The sequence below is a fragment of the Carettochelys insculpta genome, chromosome 17 (assembly GCF_033958435.1).
Source record: "Carettochelys insculpta isolate YL-2023 chromosome 17, ASM3395843v1, whole genome shotgun sequence".
NCBI lineage: Eukaryota > Metazoa > Chordata > Testudines > Carettochelyidae > Carettochelys > Carettochelys insculpta.
In genome coordinates this window covers 32,725,289-32,744,826 of record NC_134153.1, presented here as the reverse complement: position 1 = coordinate 32,744,826, position 19,538 = coordinate 32,725,289, and the positions used below count along the sequence as shown (strand labels likewise).

Here is a 19,538-nt window from a genome sequence, read left to right as displayed (position 1 = left end):
AGGGCAGTGTTTACAGATTTTTTTTATTGCAGGATTTGGGAAGCTGCTTCTTGAGTAAAGGACAGCTTGGAAGAAAGTATCTCAGTGCTTGGGTAAAGATATAGGGCAGATAGGTAGCTGAGTCTGTTTTATAAAGGGCCTTAACGGTAATGGCAGTATGTTTATTATATTTGCCATGGAGAGGGGAAGACTTGGGGATGGGAGAGCTGGATGTTGTGTTTGTTCCAACTGCTGGTGGGGAAGTAACAGCAGTATTGTAAATAGACTTGAGCAGCAGTGCAAAGGACACAGAGGAGCCTAAAGGTTTGCCTTAGCTGGGTGGGCAGAGGAAAGAGCAGATGGTTGCAGTCTTATAGAGGAGGAGGTGGCCTGAATGTTTAGGTCTAGACAGAGGACTGAATCAAAGGTGACAGGCTATCAGACACCTGACCATCAGGGAGGGAGAGCTCCGATTCTGTCAGTGATAAAGAAAGGTGAGTCTGCAGAAAATCAGGCATCCAGTCTGAGTCTGGCTAATTCTGAGACTGCAACAAGTGGAAGAAGGGGGAACAATTGTAAGTGTAAAAAGAGCAGTTGTCAAACATGTCTGTCAGCATGTTGCATTATGATTACTTCTAGCTTGCTTTCTCGGTCTTATAATTTGGGTAAAACATGGGGGTTGATGACTTTTTTTTTTTTATGTGCACAGGATTTTTTGGGTAAATCGGATCCATTTTTGGAGTTTTACAAGCAGAGTAATGGTGGAAAATGGCAGCTGGTCTACAGATCAGAGGTAGGGTTTCCACACTGATGTGTGTGCTTTTCTGGCATTAAGTTCTGCTATCGTTGCCTGAAAAGGGAGACCATGTCGTGCTGTGATTTTAGTGTCTTCTGAATTCTTGCACCACTAATACTAATGTGCACTTCATTGAGTGTGTATAATTTCAAAGATGTCCAAACTATTTTCCAAACAAACTCATAAGAATGTAATTATCCATGTGGATTTTGCACAACATACTAAAGTTAATACCTATGGCACTTTAACAGGAGTAGAGACTCCTTAATGGCCATATATTGTGATCCTTTTAATGTTGAATCTGAAAAAAGATAGTCCCTCCCCCCTCCCCACCCAAATATGGTTGGAGCAATGGCTCAGTACTGACTAAGAGAAAAGAGTGGCACCTGCTAAGATGGGCACACTTGTTTTTTGCAGTATTTTTGTTTTTTCTGGATCTCTGATCCAGGTATTAACAAGGCCTAAGCCGCCATTTACTTAGGCCAACCTAGCTACATTGTTCATGGCTGTGAAAAATCTCATGACAAGTGCAGTCTGGTTAGGTTGATCTACCCCTTCTGCAGCTACTGCCTCGTAAGGGGGGTAGATTTATTATAGCAATGAAAAAACCCTTTCTGTTGCTGTAGCAAGTTATCTGTGCTACAGCTGTGTAGCTGCATCTGTGCTTGTGTAGACATGCCCTGAGCGTGCAAAATTGGAGCAGTTCACAGCCTGAGGTGTCATCCATACTTAATATTATCATCAGTGTAGCTGTGTTGTTCAGGGGTGTGACCCTTCCCCTCTCTTCTGCCCCCCATCTCTGACCCATGTAGCTCTGCTGGCAAAACCCCCAGTATAGATGCATCTGTGGTGACAGAAGTGTGTGTTGATCCACGTAACTAATATTGTTCATGGAGATGGTATTCCTATACCCGCACAAAAACACCTGATGTCATTGTAAACTGTGTGTGTTGTAGGGGACAGCATGAAACATACTGCTGCCAGCATAGGCCCTGTAGAGTAAATGTAGTCTGGAATGCTATACTCTAGCTCAAGAATTGCTTCCAGTAGACTTTTAGCATGTGCAGAACTCTTGATTTTTGACAATGTTAGTGCTCTTAACAATGTGCATGTGGCATCTCTCATACCAGATTATTTATTTAATCTGTTACCTTGCAGGTGATTAAGAACAATTTAAATCCGTCCTGGAAAAAGTTTAGTGTTCCTTTGCAAACCTTTTGTGGAGGGGACTTTAATAATCCAATAAAGGTAAGGTTTTGGAAATGCTTAAGTGATTGTGTTCTCTTTTTCTTTTGCAATTGAAAGTCACCATCCTTGGGTTGTTATTAACTACGTGATTATCAAGCTATTCACTCTTTTCTTAGCTAGCAACTAGTTTTAAATTTAAATATTGCAAATAAAAGATCACTTATTAAATGCAAACCTTATGCTAATGCAATATCATGTATCACATTTAAAATAGGTCAAGAAATGCAAAACTGTAGTTTCCCACATTCTTTCCTAACAAGTCATCAACAGACAGATTTTTCAGGCTTTCAGTCCATCTCTGAAACTTAGGTGAGAGGCTTATTCAATGCAGAACCAAACTGATGGTTCTGAGGAAGGCAATAGTACAGTTCAAATCTCAGTGCTATCTTTGGTCTCATCCAGTAAATGAACGGACCCTTTCTCTTTTGTCAGATTGGGCAGAGGCTGTTGCTTGAAAAGGGTTTATTTGGGGGAGTCTAGATTCTAACTCCTTGAGCACGTAGGCTACATCTACACTACGGTAGAAAGTCAATTTCAGATATGCTATTCTAGCTACGCCATTAGTGTAGCTAGAATTGACTTATCAGAATCAACTGTCTTACCTAGTGTACATCAGGGCTCTTCAGGCTCATGCTGATGTCACTTACTCCACATGATAGCATAGAGTACCAGGGTCGATGACCAAGCCCACTGAGACTGATTTTGCTGTATCTTAACACACTTCTCATATTCCAGTTGAGTACCTGCTGCAGAATAAAATCATGTTTGTCTTTGTGCCTACATAAAAGTAAACAGTATTCTGTAGTCCAGCAGAGTGAATCAGCTTAGCTGAGGAGAGATTCTGGTTAAAACAAAACTTTGACTATAAATGTGAATTACATTTAACTTGCCAAACTGATAAGTAGCAGTATGTGTGTCTAACCAGGATTCACTTTGAGTGTGTCTTTTACTGTCAGGTTTCAGTTAGTGATATGGATGACAGCACCAGTTCTGATTTGATAGGGGAGTTTACTTGCACCACTGCAAAACTGCAAGAAGCGAAAGATGTGGTGAGCAGTTGTAATTCTCCTTGATATAATACCTTTGTCCATTGCCTGCTATTTCTTTCCTTTCAGGTACATTGTACAGATTATGATAGTGATGGGTCACATGACCTGATAGGCAGTTTTGAAACTAACCTGTCTCAGCTGCAGAAAGCAGGTGGCAGCTCTCTGGTGAGCTATTTCTTTTTTCCCCATTTATTTAGCAGAGGGGGCCATAACTCACTGCAAAGGGTTTGCAAGAGATTGTTGGATAGTGCTAGTGTAGAGTTCTGTTCCACTTTCAAAAGTAATTTTATTTGTGCTCTAATGTGATAGACATGCATCCCAGAAAGTAAATGCATTTTGTACCTAGAGCACCCAGTCTGAGACTCCTGGGTCCTTTGCCTGTCCTCCTCTTGTACATATTTTGGTGCTTTTTGTCGAGCTCCTGTGCCATAGTTTCCTCATCTCCCCTTTCCTGTATCTCTGGAGAATCAGGCTGAAGCTTAGTAGCTACCCTCTCTTGTTCTCTCCAGCAGAGCAGACTCCAGGAGACAGGCCAGGAGTGTCCTCAGTGCATAGCCAGCTTTAATCCTGACCATAATGAGGCCAGTTTTGCAGAGCAGTAAACTTTAAAATGGTCAGATTTAGGGAAATAAATAAAGTTGTTGAAAAAGTGAGCATGTTGCAGAGTGGTTAAAATCTTATCTGTTCATTATGTAGGTGTTCAAAAACCTCATTGATTTCACATGTTTTGAAGGGGAAGGCTGACTTGAATTACACCCTTTGAACTGCTCTGATTTAAACTCCTCAACTGCTTTTTTTAGGGGTATATGTCACTAACATGACTCTTACATGCCTTGCATCTGGCAGGTAGAATTTGAATGCATTCACCCTGGGAAGAAACAAAAGAAAAAGAGCTACAAAAACTCTGGAATCATTAGGATAAAATCCTGCAAGGTAAGCAGTTCTGTAGATTTCCAGCTTTTCTGTCCCTGGAGAAGAGGGAATGTAACCCTGGGTATTTGTTCATTTAGATTGAAACTGACTACTCCTTCCTGGATTACATCATGGGAGGCTGCCAGATTAACTTCACAGTGAGTTGATCACCTGCTTCATGTTTCTGTAAATGGTGGCATAATAATTTGGAGGTTTGGTACAGTTGTTGGTACAGAAAAAAAAAGGCTGTTTTTTCTATGAACTGATCAGGGTAGTAAAAAACAGAACAAAGTACTTTCTCTGGCTGATAGTAATTAGCATTGCCCTGCCCCTCACACTAACTCTGCTGACAGGGAGCATCTTACAATCTCTTCTTAGGTCGTTTATTTTTAGACTATCATTAAACAAGCTGGTGCCTATCCATTCCCCTAGGAGTAGGGTGCCAATACTGATGTGTGCCTTGGGACTATGTCACAGGTGCCAGTGCTCACCTAGGGCTCCTGGGAAGTCCTGGAGTCATGCTCTTCTTGGGTGCTGGGGAAATTTGTCATCAGGCTGCATATGCACAAGTTTTGGGCCAGCTGTGACCTTCTGTTTCTGGATACAAGCATTTTCTTTCTTTCACTTACTTAGAATGTTAACAACACTTCAATGACCTGCTGTCCTCCTCTTCTTAATTAGGTGGGTATAGATTTCACTGGCTCCAATGGAGACCCAAAGTCACCAGAGTCTCTTCACTACATCAGTCCAAATGGGATAAATGAATATCTGACTGCCATCTGGAGTGTGGGAAATGTGGTCCAGGATTATGACACGTATGTAAGAGATTCTGAGATGGGTTGTGACCTGTGGGATGTCACCCGAGTTGCTCAGACACCACTGATTCCCCTTTCTCTCTTAGCCTGGGCCTTCTGTAACCTGGTCTTGCTGAGCTAGGTTCTACAGCCTTGTCCCAAGATTTCTAAATTTTACTGTCTAAGTTTCAGGTATCAGATTAAACAGTTTTAACCAATTCCTTAAATTTACCATAGTTTGAAGCATGGGTCAGCAACCCACAGCACAGGTGCCAAGTGTGGCACGCGAGCCGATTTTTATTGGCATATGAGGTGGAAGCTCAGCCCCGTCCCTTCTCCCCCGGGCAGCTGGGAGATTGCTCTAAGCCACGCCAACTATGGAGTAACAAAAGACCAGCTAATATTCCCAACCACCACCTAAACAGTAAAGCTCTGCATTTTTATTTATTAATGAAGTTCTTATAAGAAAGATTGTTAGAGGCTTTAAAAAGTATCACAAGCACTTGAACAGTACACAGAGTTCAAAAGGTAAAATTTGGCACCCTGCCTTGGAAAGGTTGCTGACCCCTGGTGAAACATCACCAATAGGTATCTTATTGACTATGTTCAGAGGTCTCCCAGTCAACTTTATAAACAAAGTAATCATCTTCTGTCTCTTAGAAATGGCATGGAGCATGCACAGGTCCTCAGAGATGATGAAATATTCATCAGGATTGCCATATTTGCCATATTTTGGCCCCAACCGCTCCCACTTGTGGATTTTTGGAGACGTAGAGCTGCCTGCTGTGGGATTCTGTCCCTTCCACTCCATTATAGCCAATTCACACTTTTTCTTTGTGTGTCAGTTCCAAAGCTAATTCCTGGATTTCTGTTTCCTTCTGTTTCAATTCCAGGGCTTGTCTCTAGGCTTCAATGGAACTCTCATAGGCAGATTCTCTCCTGGAATTTTCTGCTTCTTACCAGGCATATTCTGTTTCAAATAATTCCGTATACTTTTTGTGTTACTTCTCATTTTCCACTTCCTGCAATCTGCAGAGTTCCAATTCTGCAATGGTTTCACTGTTTTCACCCATCTTGCAATTTTTCTTGTTCTTATTTCTCTCAACCAAAACAAGCAAGTAGCAAAGAACAAACCAATAACCTCTTTGCCAGCCACCACACTCAAAATTAACTTAAAACCACTACCCACATTTCAGGGCAACAAGCCGTACACGCTATGCTGCTTGACTACACCACTGTGCTGGGTCAGGACCCTTGGGATGTCATCTGAGGTGCTTACACACCACTGAGCCTTTCTTCTCCGCCAGCCTGAGCCCCTTTTGATCTGGTCTTGCTGAGCCGGGTTCTCGGTCACCTCTAACAAAACTCATTGGCCAGGCCACAATTGTCTGCAGATACAGACACTGAGATTAGCTTTGGGAGCGAATGTATCCATCAGCTAATGGATTTACTCCAGTACCCAGATGTCACTTGTCATTTTGGGGTACAAACCCAAAAGTTAAATGAATTTTGCTACCTTCCACAGAGTGAAAGAGAGTATGCACAGCCTCTTGCTCCTCCTCCAGTCAGATTTTGCATAAACTGGTTTCTGTTACAAACCAGAAATAAGTTTTTTCTCTATGAAGAGGTGTATATTAAGTGGTCAAAGAGGTACCAAACAGAACAAAGCAGATTAAGTATCAGAGGGGTAGCCATGTTAGTCCGTATCTGCAAAATAACAAGCAGTCCCATGGCAACTTACAGACTAACATTTTGGAGCATAAACTTTTGTGGTCAAAGACCCACTTCCTCAGATGCCAAAATGTCTGTTAGTCTGTAAGGTGCCACAGGACTTCTTGTTTTTGCAGATTACTAAAATGATAATACAGAGCACACAAACTAAGCTAGATTCACTAAGAACTGCTTATAAAAATAACTTCCCACCTTAGTTATTGTTTAAGATTAAGGTCTTCACAGACCAGGGGTCTCTTGGCCTGGCTCCTGCTGTCTTTCCCTCCGCTGTCAGTTACAGTTCTTCTGTTTCCAGTTGTTTTCAGGTATCCTTTTGGGGTGGAGAAGCAGGAGTGAACACAGTGTGTTTTCTTCCCTGGCTTTACATAGAATTTACATCATCTGGGAAACCTTTGTTTGATTCATCCATGGGCTTCTGAAAAATGTGAAATACTAAGTGTTGGCGGTCTCAGGTGATGGGTTAATCTGTAATGCTGTTGTCAAATGTAAATAGTCTGAGGGATAGCCACATTAGTCTGCAGCTTCACAAATAACAAGCAGTCCTGTAGCACCTTAGAGACTAACAGATTTATTAGATCATGAGTTTTGGTGGGTAGGGCCCACTTCTTCAGTAGTTAATCTTCTGTTACTGGTAATGCATTTCAAGCCCAAATGCCATGACTGTTCAAGGCTGAATTCATTCTTCTTCCACAGTTCCTGAGTATATGTGATCACTGGGCTACTAGATCATCTAATTGTGTGCCATTATTGTGTATCACATTGTGACTCCAGAAATGTGCCTCTTGCCACAGAAGTGTGACCTTTCATTACTAAATTAGAGGTGGTAGTTAGGGTGGAGATAAGCTGTGGAAGGCCTTGAAAGCTCAGGCAACTAGCTTGCATCTGATACAGTAGACAGAGAGAGGGAAGCAGTGGAGGGACACAAACAGAGGTGAAATGTATGAAAGCAGTGGGTTAGTACAGTGGGCTTTGCAGCAGCATTCTGAATGGATGTCAGTGGGGCAAGGTAGCATTTGTCCAGGCCATAAAGAAGGATGTTGCAGTAACTGAAACGTGAGCTGTGGTGAGGTTTGAGGAGAATTTTTACTGCATGGATGGACATGAGAGGCCATATCTTAATGATGTTATGCAGCAAAAAATGTTCAGGGTGTAAACAGCCTGAATGAGAGAGGCTGGAGGTGAAGGAGGTTGCACCCTGTTTGTGGGCCTGAATGATAAGAGATGACAGAGGTGGCCATGGTCATTGAGGAAAGGAGGTAGAAGGGGGAGCTTAGTTAGGAGAATCAAGAGCTTTGTTTTAGCCATATTGAGCTTGAGCTGATGGCTAGACCTCTATAAGGATTGTGTCCAGTTCTGTTGCCTGCTCTTCAAAAGGGGTGTTGGAAAATTAGGGTGGGTTCAGAGAAGAGCCCCAAGAATGTTGTTGTGATGGAAAAGCTCACGTTGCAGTATAAGAGACTAAAGGAGCTCAGTTGATTGCTTTTATGAAGCATAAGGTTAAGATATGATCTGAGTGATCTAAGTACCTAGATGGGGAGAACTTGAACTTCTACCAAATTAAAGATAGACAAATTCAAGCTAGAAATGTGGTGCAAGTGCATAACTGCGAGTGCAATTAACCAGTACCAAGGGGTGTGGTGGCTATCTCATGAGATCTGTAAGCTGGGAAGTGAAAGTGTTTGGACTTGATGCAGGATTTGCTGCTTGAAATTTTTTGCTCTTTTTATGCAGCCTAGATTATCATGTGTCTATGCTAATCTGCCTGTACTGTCTGGTTTTGCTTCACACTTACATTACTTTATACTGTGCAGCTCAGTAGCACTTAGAAAATGACATGGGGTATGCAGCTTTCTCTCTTTTAAACTTGGGACTCACTTGCTGCTCATGAAGGTGAGGAGCAACTATCTCTGGATAAGTGTCTGCACTCAGCTCTCTCGATAACTGCAGGCCTGTTCTGCAAGGTCTTTGCTGTTAAGTTGTAGGCTTGTCTGATGTGCAGAAACTGCTCAGTGAGGGTTTTGGTCTTCTGCTGAACAGGGATTTGAGCTCCTCTTTTCAGTGCCAAAGGAAGCTTGGCTGCACTGAGCCCCAGCAGTGTACTTTCATAGTACCTGCATAACCTGCTGCTGCTTTTGTTGGGAGCGGAATTGGGTCCTATGCAGCATTCGCTTTCCATCAATTTGAAGCAGTGATAAGGGGAGGCAAAAGGAGGGTGGAAAATAAGATACATATTGAACCTCTCTAATTCAGAACTCCATCTGGCAACCTCTGAAAACAGGCATGATTTTAATTAGCCGGACAACAACTTACCATGGGTGTGACCAAGTTTCCCATGGTCCTATCAATTTTGTTTACAGCCACCAGTCCTGGCTTTCAGTGTTCTGTGTTTTTTATTTAGCTGTAATTTACCCCAAATGTCTTCTAAGAGCCCAGTAAGCAGTAGTAGTGTTGGTAAAGTGCTAGAAAATATTGACCTTCTGTTGTCTGGCAAATACTCTCATCCCACAAAGGTCAGGTCCCGAAGGTGCCGGATGAGAGTGGTTCAACATGTATTACAAATCCCAGTTTTTCAGTTTTTGTACTGTATCTCTTTCTCCTACAGAGATAAGCTGTTTCCTGCATTTGGGTTTGGAGCTCAGGTTCCTCCAAATTGGCAGGTAGGTTTCCCAGAATTCTGCCAGCACTTGTTGTGTACCACCTCAGTGTTCAGCTAAATGCATGTGACTTTTCTCTTTTCCAGGTTTCTCATGAGTTTGCCTTGAACTTTAACTCCAACAACCCATATTGTCAGGGTAAGCATGCCTCTTTTATCTTAATGTTTCTGAATTAGGAACTCCTGGTTTAAATTGCGTTTTTTGTTTTTTTGTTTTTTTTTAAGTCCCACAAAAATCAGAAGCGGAAAAACCCTCTGTTCTTTCTGGCAATAGAGGTCTTAGTTTGTAGATGATATGTCTGAATCTGAAGTATTACTCAAATATTCACTGTGTTCACCCATTTGCCAGTGCAGCTTTTAAAAGTACTGATGTTTTTCTTTTGCTCTCAAAAGCCGTGTCAAACAGTAGCTTGTCTAAAATCTTTGTAATTGCTCTTTCATTTGAGTTGGATTATAAAGCTGTTGGAGGAAGGACTGTTTCATTCCTTCTTTATTCGATACCTACCACATGTTCATTAAATCTAAAACTTCAGAGATTCTCCCTTGTTTGGGACCAATAGAGAATTGAAAATCTGCGAGCTTCCTATGTGAATCCAAGTGTTCCTTCCCATAGTGAACATGGTTACCTATTGCATTGCCAGGGTCTCCATTAGGGTTTTCTGTGTACAGTACAAGCTTTATTATCTGTCATCCCTGGGGTATGGAGTTGCTGGATAATCAGATGTGCCCCAGCAAATATCGATTAACTGAACTTGCTGGTTATCCAAGTGTCTGATAACACAGCTTTTACTATACACCGTAAAGGTGACATTGTTGTAACAGGCCAGAAGGATAACGCTCATAAAACAATTACTGAGACAGTTAAATGTGAAGGATATTCTAGTAATTCAGATCATCATCTTGCGTAGGAGTCCAAGGAATTGTGGATGCTTATCGCCAGGCTCTGCCTCAGATCCGACTCTACGGGCCAACAAATTTCTCTCCTATTATAAACCATGTGGCAAGGTTTGCGGCTCAGGCAACGCAGCAAGGAACTGCTACTGTAAGTACATGTTTATTGGTACAGGCCTGTCTTCTTGATCTTTCCATTTTCCCTGTATATGATGGAATTGAATCACAAAGAGTTCTTAGATCAATTACTCACATCCATTCCAAACTGTGTGCGCACGGGTACACGCCCAGTCACCAGAAGCTTTTTACCCTAGCCGGTAGCCCACAGGGTCAGTGCAGCACCCCCTGGCATGGCGCTGATATGGTGACTGATATATGCACCGCCCCACCCACACAGATTTCCTTCTCACTGCGCTGCCGGTCTTGGAGCTCTTGCTTTCTCTGCTCAAATCTTTAGCTAGTAGCTTATTGTAATGTAAATAGCTCTTGCAGAAGTGTAAATAGTTTTAGTGCTTGATAGTTAGTCTTAGTGTTTTAACTGATATCCTAGGTGGGGCTTTCCATCCCCCCCAGCGCTGGGGACTGCCTGGCTCGCCAGGCGTTAAGACTTGTTCAAAATGCAGCAAACACATGCCCAAAAGTGACCCCCATTCAGCCTGTTTGATTTGTTTGGGGGAAGGACACTTGCTTGATCGCTGTCCGATTTGTAAGGCCTTTAAGCCCAGAACTTTAAAAGATAGGCCCCAATGCCTTAAAGTCCTCTTAATGGAGGCAGCTTTTAAGCCTCAAGAGTCCCTATCAACCACAGTGCCACCTAAGGACTCCCAGCACTGAGAGAAGTTACAGGCACCATCGCTTTCTCAGCACCATAGGAGTCAATCCCCAGTGCTGATGAAGAGGAGAAGGCACAAGAAGCATTGCTCACTGAAGAAGCCGGGCAGCCTCCAGTCCAAGGCTCTGGCTCACACTGCTGAAGGCCAGGAGGTGCGTCCACTGAAGCCGGTGCAGAGCGGGAGCCCGCAGGCACTAGACTTGCCCTCAGCAGCGGAGGCATTTCGAGCAGCACAAAGACTTCTACAGATGATGATGCCAGGTCCTTCTCTGTCTATGGAGGACAGGCACTGCACAACTGAAACAGTGTGCGCAGGGCACATGGACATGATACCAGCACCAACCCCGCCCTCATGTCAACTCTGGTACTGACACCATATTTGGTGCCAAGCGCTCTGGTGCTGACCCAACAGACTCGGCCAGTTTCAGGTGCCCTATAGTTTGGCACCAGCACTGTCCTTGGTGCACATGACATCAGCACTGACTCTGATGGCCCCGGCATGGTCATCTGCTTCTGAATTGGCAGCAGAGTCAGACTCCTACTCAAGCAAATGGAGTGGGAACTTAAGAGGGTCATACCATAGCCATCGCAGCCACCACAGTGATCGCTCGGACAGTATGGGTTGGCCACTGGCTTTGCAGGCAACTTAGCAGTGGCCCTTCTGGACCCCGTGGGCATTTCAGAAGGTGTAGGGCCAGGCTGTTGGAGTGACTTACTGGTGCTGGGGGCCCTGCTGATATTGCACTCAGCACTGGCGGTCACAGGGCTCCCCACCACCGGAACAAATACAGGGAGCGGTGGTCATCATGAAGCCGCCTGCTTCCACCTCATCAGCATGGACATCGGCACCATCACAGCAGGACTGGACCCCTTCGGTGCCAGCTCCATCTGTAATTGTACCTGCAGTGCTGATGGGGCAGGCACCAGCACTGACTCAAGCGCAGGGAGCAGTAACGGCGCCGTCTGTGGCGGGGTTTTTGGGCCAACCGGTGCCTGTGCCAGCTCTGTCTCCAGTTTTGTGGCACCTTATAGACTAACAGATGTTTTGGAGCAGAAGCTTTCGTGGGCAAAGACCTGCTTTATCAGATACATGAGTGGGGGGGATGGTTTCAGAGGTGAGGTTGATGAGCCCACCACTGCCTCATCCAGGGAGGAAGATGATGATAGCCCTTGCACTTCCATTTGGAAGGGAAGGGCAGTAGTGACCTGTTCAGGAACTTGGCTCCCCATGGAAATTGTGGGCAAACTGGAGGCAGAGCTGGCACAGGCACCAGTTGGCCTGAAAACCCTGCCACAGGAGGCACAGACGGCACCATTACCGCTCCCTGTACTTGAATCAGTGCTGGTGCCTGCCCCATCAGCACCTTGTTGTTCTCGAAGTTACAGACTAACACGGCTACCTCTCTGATACTTGTCACCATTCAAGGCACTACATTTAGGCGCAATGAGTGAAAATCCATCAACCTCATGGAAAAACTTGCACAGATACAGACAGACATCTTCCTCTCCAAATGCAAACAGAATGACATCATACCAAAAGGACTGAAGGTGAAAAACCCACTGAAATCAACATACTGCACAGATTACAGTGAGAGATTGTTCATTTGAGGGTCTCCAGATTTGAGAGCTCTCTTTTGATGTTGCTCTATTTGTTGTACAGTATGCTGATTAGGTGGTTCCTCAGTTTCTTAGAGAGAGTGTGGCACAATCTTCCACACAAACCTCCACATGGCTGGACTTTACCAGAGGAGACCCTGGCAATTATAGACCGATAAGTCTAACATCAGTACCAGGCAAATTAATAGAAACAATAGTAAAGAATAAAATTGCAAGGCATGTAGAAGAGCACGAATTGTTGGGCAAAAGTCAGCATGGGTTCTGCAGAGGGAAGTCGTGTCTAACTAATCTATTAGAATTCTTTGAAGGGGTTAATAAACATGCAGACAAGGGGCACCCAGTGGACATAATATACCTAGATTTCCAGAAAGCCTTTGACACGGTCCCACACCAAAGGCTTTTATGTAAATTAGGCGGTCATGGGATAGGAGGAAAGATCCTGTCATGGATCGGGAATTGGTTAAAAGACAGAAAACAAAGGGTTGGAATAAATGGTAAATTTTCACAATGCGGGGGGTAACTAGTGGTGTTCCCCAGGGGTCAGTCCTGGGACCGATCCTGTTCAACTTGTTCATCAGTGATCTAGAAAATGAGGTAAGCAGTGAGGTGGCAAAGTTTGCAGATGACACCAAGTGGTTCAGGACAGTCAAAAGCAAAAGGGATTGTGAAGAACTACAAAAAGATCTCAGCAAACTGAGTGATTGGGCAGCAAAATGGCAAATGAAATTTAATGTGGGTAAGTGTAAGGTAATGCACATTGGAAAAAATAACCCAAATTACACTTACAACATGATGGGGTCAAATTTAGCTACGACAGATCAGGAAAGGGATCTTGGAGTTATAGTGGATAGTTCTCTGAAGACATCCACGCAGTGTGCAGCGGCAGTTAGTACAGCAAATAGGATGTTAGGAATTATTAAAAAAGGGATCGATAATAAGACAAAAGATATCATACTTCCCCTATATAAAACTATGGTACACCCACATCTTGAGTACTGTGTGCAGATGTGGTCTCCTCACCTCAAAAAAGATATATTGGCATTAGAAAAGGTTCAGAAAAGGGCGACCAAGATGATTAGGGGTTTGGAACGGGTCCCATATGGGGAGAGGCTAGAGAGACTGGGACTTTTCAGTCTGGAAAAGAGGCGATTGAGGGGCGATATGACAGAGGTATATAAAATCATGAATGGTGTGGAGAAAGTGAATATAGAAAAATTATTTACCTTTTCCCATAATACAAGAACTAGGGGACACCAAATGAAATTGATGGGTAGTAGGTTCAAAACTAATAAAAGGAAATTTTTCTTCACACAGCGCACAGTCAGCCTGTGGAACTCCTTGCCCGAGGAGGCTGTGAAGGCCAGGACTCTATTAGGGTTTAAAAAAGAGCTTGATAAATTTTTGCAGGTTAGGTCCATAAATGGCTATTAGCCAGGGGTAAAGTATGGTGCCCTAGCCTTCAGTACAAGGGCAGGAGATGGATGGCAGGAGATAAATCACTTGATCATTGTCTTCTGTTCTCCTTCTCTGGGGCACCTGGCATTGGCCACTGTCGGCAGACGGGATACTGGGCTGGATGGACCTTTGGTCTGACCCAGTATGGTCATTCTTATGAACAAGACAGGAGATTTACAACACACATTTCTCTTCTCTACAGAAGAAAAAGGACTGTAAACTCCTACTTTCCACATGGGGCTACAATAGTGGTACCCCTAACTCACCCAGCAATATTGTCAGTCTGTCCAACTACACACACATCCCAGCAGAAGCATCTGCCCTTTCTTGAGGACTCTCTTTCTGCCCCACCACCCCCACAAACTTGATACAGTTCTGTGGTGATCTGGAAGCCTTCTTCCGCCATCTACAACTCAAGGAGTACTTCCAACATGCCACTGAACAGCGCACTGACCCACAGGTATCCTCCCACCTATGGTACAAGAAAAAAGAATTCCTCATGGACTCCCCCTGGTGGTCGAAATGCCAAACTGGACCTATACATAGAATGCGTCTGCTGGCGTGCACAGGCAGAAATTGTGGGAAAGCAGCATCGCTAACCCCATAACTTCAGCTTCGCAGAAAGCAACGCCATCAACAGCCTCAGAAACAACTCTGACGTTGTCATCCAAGAGGCCGACAAGGGAGGCGCTGCTGTCATCATGAATAGGACAGACTACCAAAAGGAGGCTGCCAAGCAACTCTTCAATACCACATTCTACAAGCCTCTGTCCGAGGATTCCACTGAGGAATACACAAAAAAACTACAGCATCTGCTCAAGACTGTCCCTATAAAAACACAGGAACAGATTTACACAGACACACCCCTTGAAACCTGACCAGGTTTATTCTACCTGCTATCCAAGATCCATAAACCTGGGAATCCCGGGTGCCTCATCATCTCAGGCATTGGCACCCTCACCACAGGATTGTCTGGATATGTGGACTCTGTATTTAGACCCTATGCTACCAGCACCCCCAGCTTTCTTTGAGATACCACCGACTTCCTCAGGAAACTACAATCCATTGGTGACCTTCCTGAAAACACCATCTTGGCCACCATGGATGTAGAGGCGCTTTACACCAATATCCCACATGAAGATGGACTCCAAGTTGTTAGGAACATTATTCCTCATGAGACCGAGGCACAAATGGTGGCAGAGCTTTGTGACTTTGTCCTCACCCACAACTATTTCAGATTTGGGGACAAATTAGACCTCCAAATCAGTGGCACTGCAATGGGCACCTGCATGGCCCCACAGTATGCCAACATTTCTATGTCTGACCTAGAACAACGCTTTCTCAGTTCATCTCCTAGCACTCCTCCTCTACCTGCACTACATTGACATCTTCATCGTCTGGACCCATGGGAAGGAGGCTCTTGACGAGTTCCACCGTGATTCCAACAGCTTCCACCCCACCATCATCCTTAGCCTGGACCAGTCCACACAAGAAATTCACTTCCTGGACACTACTGTACAGATGAGCAATGGTCACATAAATACCACCCTATACCGAAAACCCACGGACCGCTCTGCTTATCTACACGCCTCATGCTTCCATCCAGGGCGCACTACATGATCCATTGTTTACAGCCTGGCACTAAGGTACAACTGTATTTGCTCTGATCCATCAGACAGAGACAAACATCTACAAGACCTTTACCAAGCGTTCCTCAAACTACACTACCCACCTAAGGAAGTGAGGAAACAGATTGATAAAGCCAGATGGGTACCCAGAAGCCACCTACTACCAGACAGGCCTTGCAAGGAAAATAAGAAAACAACACTGGCCATCACATATAGCCCCCATCTAAGGCCTCTCCAGCACATCATCAGTGATCTGCAACCCATCCTGAACAATGATCTTTCACTCTCACAGACCTTGGGAGGCAGGCCTGTCCTCACCTACAGACAGCCTGCCAACCTTAAACAAATCCTCACCAGCCACTACAAATCACAAACCAGTGACTCTAGGCCTGGAACCAGCCCCTGCAACAGTCCTCACTGCCAACTCTGCTCACATATCTACACCAGTGATGACATCACAGGACCTAACACCAACTATACCATCAGGGGCTCCTTTACCTGCACATCTACTAATATAATATATGCCATCCTGTGCCAGCAATGCCCCACTGCAATTTACATTGGCCAAACTGGACAGTCTCGCTGTAAAAGAATAAATGGATATAAATCAGACATCAGGAATGGTAATGTACAAATGCCTGTGGGTGAACACTTCACTCTCCCTGGACACACAGTGGCAGATTTAAGGGTGACAGTTCTGAAACAAAAAAATTTTAAAAATCAAATGGAGAGAGAAATCTCTCAGCTGCAATTTATTTGCAAATTTGACTCTATTAACCATGGATTAAACAGAGACTGGGAGTAGCTCACAGCTTACAAAGGCAGTTTCTCTGCTCTGGGTACTAACAACTCCCCATTAGACTGACAAAGGCTCGCATCCCCCTGTCTGATCTGACTTGTTTTTTCCTCTTTTGATAAGTACTGTTGATACTGGGCCATTTCCACCTTGCTGAATAGACCTTGTCAGCTCTGGCCCTCCCCCTTTACTGGGACCCCACTCTTTAAATACCCCTCTGAAACCACCACCACCCACTCATGCATCTGACGAAATGGGTCTGTGCCCACGACAGCTTATGCTCCAGATTATCTGCTAGTCTATAAGGTGCCACAAGACTTCTTGTTGTTCACAGACTTTGAAGGGAGTCTTTGAGTGTAGCTGACTAAGAAGCAGCATCTAGAATAGATAAATCCCTAGTTTTGGTACTTGATTGTAAATCCTTGGATTCTGGGCTTTTGTCTGTATATGCAGGGGGGTGTATTGCACTTCATCTCTGAAATGCATGTTTGGTGCTAGAATGAATGATGGTTCCTGTTTTGAGATTTGATTTCTTGCCCCTTCCCACATATAAAATCATAGGACACTAGTACTGGAAGGGACCACAAGAGGTCACTGAGTCCAGTTCCCTGTCCTCTTGGCAGAACCAAACACCATCTAGATTGTCCCCAATAGGTGTCTAACCTGCTGTTAAATATCTCCAGCGATGGAGATTCCACAACCTCCGTAGGCAACTTATTCCAGTGTTTAACCACCCTGACAGTTAAGAAGTTTTTCTTAATGTCTTATCTAAACCTCCCTTGCTGCAGTTTAAGCCCGTTGTTCCTTGTCCTATCCTCAAAGGCCAAACAGCACAATTTTTCTCCCTCTTCCTTGTAACTGTCTTTTGAGGTACTTGAAAACGGCTATCATGTCCCTTCTAAATCATCTCTTTTCTAAACTAAACAAGCCCAGTTATTTCAGTCTTCCCTCATAGCTCATGCTCTCTAGACCTTTAATCATTCTTGTTTCTCTTCTCTGGACCTTTTCCAATTTCTCCACATCTTTCTTGAAATGTGGTACCCAGAACTGGACAAAGTACTCCAGTTGAGGCCCAGTGAGTGCTGAGGAGAGCGGAAGAATGACTTCTCATGTCTTGGTCATAACACTCTTGTTAATACATCCCAGAATCATGTTTGCTTTTTTGGCAACAGCATCACACTAACTCATATTTAGCTTGTTGTACACAATGACCCCGAAGTCCCTTTCTTTCGTACTCCTTCCTAGACAATGAAGTGGATTGTTTCTTCCTAAGACGAGTGCTTTCTAATTCTTGTTCAATGAAGGGACATTTATGGTATAAATAATGCATTTCTGAACTACTGCCAGTCACTGGTGCTGGGGTATTGGACAGCTCCTTTTCAGTTGTTCACCATAGTATATTTCTTACTACCTGACATATTTGAAATTGGAAGTTAGAATTTCGTGTTTGCATTAAAGTTTGCAAACAAGCACTACAAGATAGCTCTAATCATATAAACATCTCGGTACCTAGTTGCAACCCTTTGTCTTTAGGAGGAGGAGGAAGCCACACAGCCCACATTAAAGCCCCCCACCAATGCTGTATGTGTTCCCATATGAGTGATTGGTCTGGGGTGTCTTACTCTTTCTATACGCATTCATGTGCCAGCTCTTGTTGCTGCCTCCAACACAGTCTGTTCCACATGAGGTTTATCATTACAGTGCACAGAGGTTTAAAATGCCTTTTGTTCCATGTCCTTCCTTAGCATTCATTCATGACCTGAAGTTTCCAACCTGTTACGCTCTCAAGTATAAAGTCAGTTTAATTTTGTTATCTTTTGTAATAATGCCACAACCAAGGAGAACAGCCTCAAATAGCAGGTATTGAAGCTAATATTTAAATAATACTTTGCTGTTTTCTAGTGTTTTTTCTTTCCAAGGATCTTAAAATTCCTTACAGACCTCACTGAACTAAGCCTCCCAGTCTTTCTTCCCCTTTAAAACTAGAGACAGATTAGGAGAATCAGTGTTGCAGAGGGAGAACTAATTAGCTCTCTGGGAGTAGGATTCACTCAGTCCCGTGCCCTGTTCATATGCTCATCTGATTTCCCTTCCTAAAAGTTGTGGCTAAGGCTTTAGGCTCTTTGGCCGGGGGCGGGGGGTTGATGTTAAATTCACTACTTTCCTGATTTCATGTTTTGCAGCAATACTACGTTCTATTGATCATCACAGATGGTGAGATCACTGATCTGGATCAGACCAGGCAAGCTATTGTCTGTGCCTCTAAACTGCCAATGTCTATTATCATCGTTGGTGTTGGCGGTGCTGATTTCAAGGCCATGGAATTCCTGGATGCGGACAATGGTGTCTTAAGGTCCTTGACAGGGGAGACAGCTGCACGTGACATTGTACAGTTTGTGCCTTTCAGACAGTTCCAAAGTGTAAGTGATCTTTTATTTTAGCAAAAGGAAAACCCAGCTGCTATCCTGATCTCATTGTACCCAGCTGTCAGGTTTGATCTGAGAGAGGAGTGTTTTCATAGCAAGTCCATTACCCATATAGTTAGAAGCCAGAGAACAGTCTGCAAGGGGCGTGGTCCAGAATTGTACTGGAGACTGTTCCTCAGGACTGAGATTTTTTTTGGCCATCAGAAGTGGTGCACTCCCACCTTGTTGGGTCAAGAGAATGAGTGGAGGTGCAACCAGGGGCATATTATGTTGCCTCTGCCATGTTCTCAGAAGACTGAGCACAATGCCTCCACGGAAATTTGAGCTAAGTGCTTTCTCATCACTAGCCTGAGATCTTTGTTGCCATAACCATAGTGGCACAGGAGTGAGGCATCCAGCAAGGCAGAGCATGCTGCCACTTCAGCCCTGCTTGCCTAGTTCCCTGAGGATTACACTTGGAACTCTCCATCATAGCATGTTGCTTTGCTTGTTGACTGTCATCCAGCCTCTCACGTTTTTCCCAAATTCTGAGTTGAAATTAAACTTGTACTTTTTCGAGTTGGTCCAGAATAGAATTCTCAATGACATTTTAATTTCAACATGGATAGCAAAGTGTGGATAGATTAACTAAGCTGTCCCAAAGCACTGCATGAAGATCTCCTGGCGCTGTATCTCATGACCTCCAAGGAGTAGTTCCAAACATAGCACAGGAGTTCCTTGGCATGCAGAAA

The 19,538-nt window shown here is 44.1% G+C and overlaps 1 protein-coding gene across 6 annotated transcripts in view; it reads left to right on the top strand.

Moving 5' to 3' along the window:
• The window catches only part of CPNE1 (copine 1), a 98,014-nt gene that overhangs the window by 75,728 nt on the left and 2,748 nt on the right, over window positions 1-19,538 (top strand). For 5 of the 6 annotated variants that reach the window (XM_075012189.1, XM_075012191.1, XM_075012188.1 and 2 more), the window contains 10 exons: window positions 689-772; window positions 1,934-2,023; window positions 3,139-3,237; window positions 3,919-4,005; window positions 4,083-4,142; window positions 4,666-4,799; window positions 9,112-9,166; window positions 9,250-9,301; window positions 10,071-10,204; window positions 18,565-18,801. In XM_075012189.1, the coding sequence (XP_074868290.1) occupies window positions 689-772; window positions 1,934-2,023; window positions 3,139-3,237; window positions 3,919-4,005; window positions 4,083-4,142; window positions 4,666-4,799; window positions 9,112-9,166; window positions 9,250-9,301; window positions 10,071-10,204; window positions 18,565-18,801 (1,032 nt within the window). Of the gene's footprint in view, window positions 1-688; window positions 773-1,933; window positions 2,024-2,979; window positions 3,073-3,138; window positions 3,238-3,918; window positions 4,006-4,082; window positions 4,143-4,665; window positions 4,800-9,111; window positions 9,167-9,249; window positions 9,302-10,070; window positions 10,205-18,564; window positions 18,802-19,538 lie in introns of all 6 variants that reach the window. The other variant, XM_075012193.1, reaches the window with a different exon arrangement.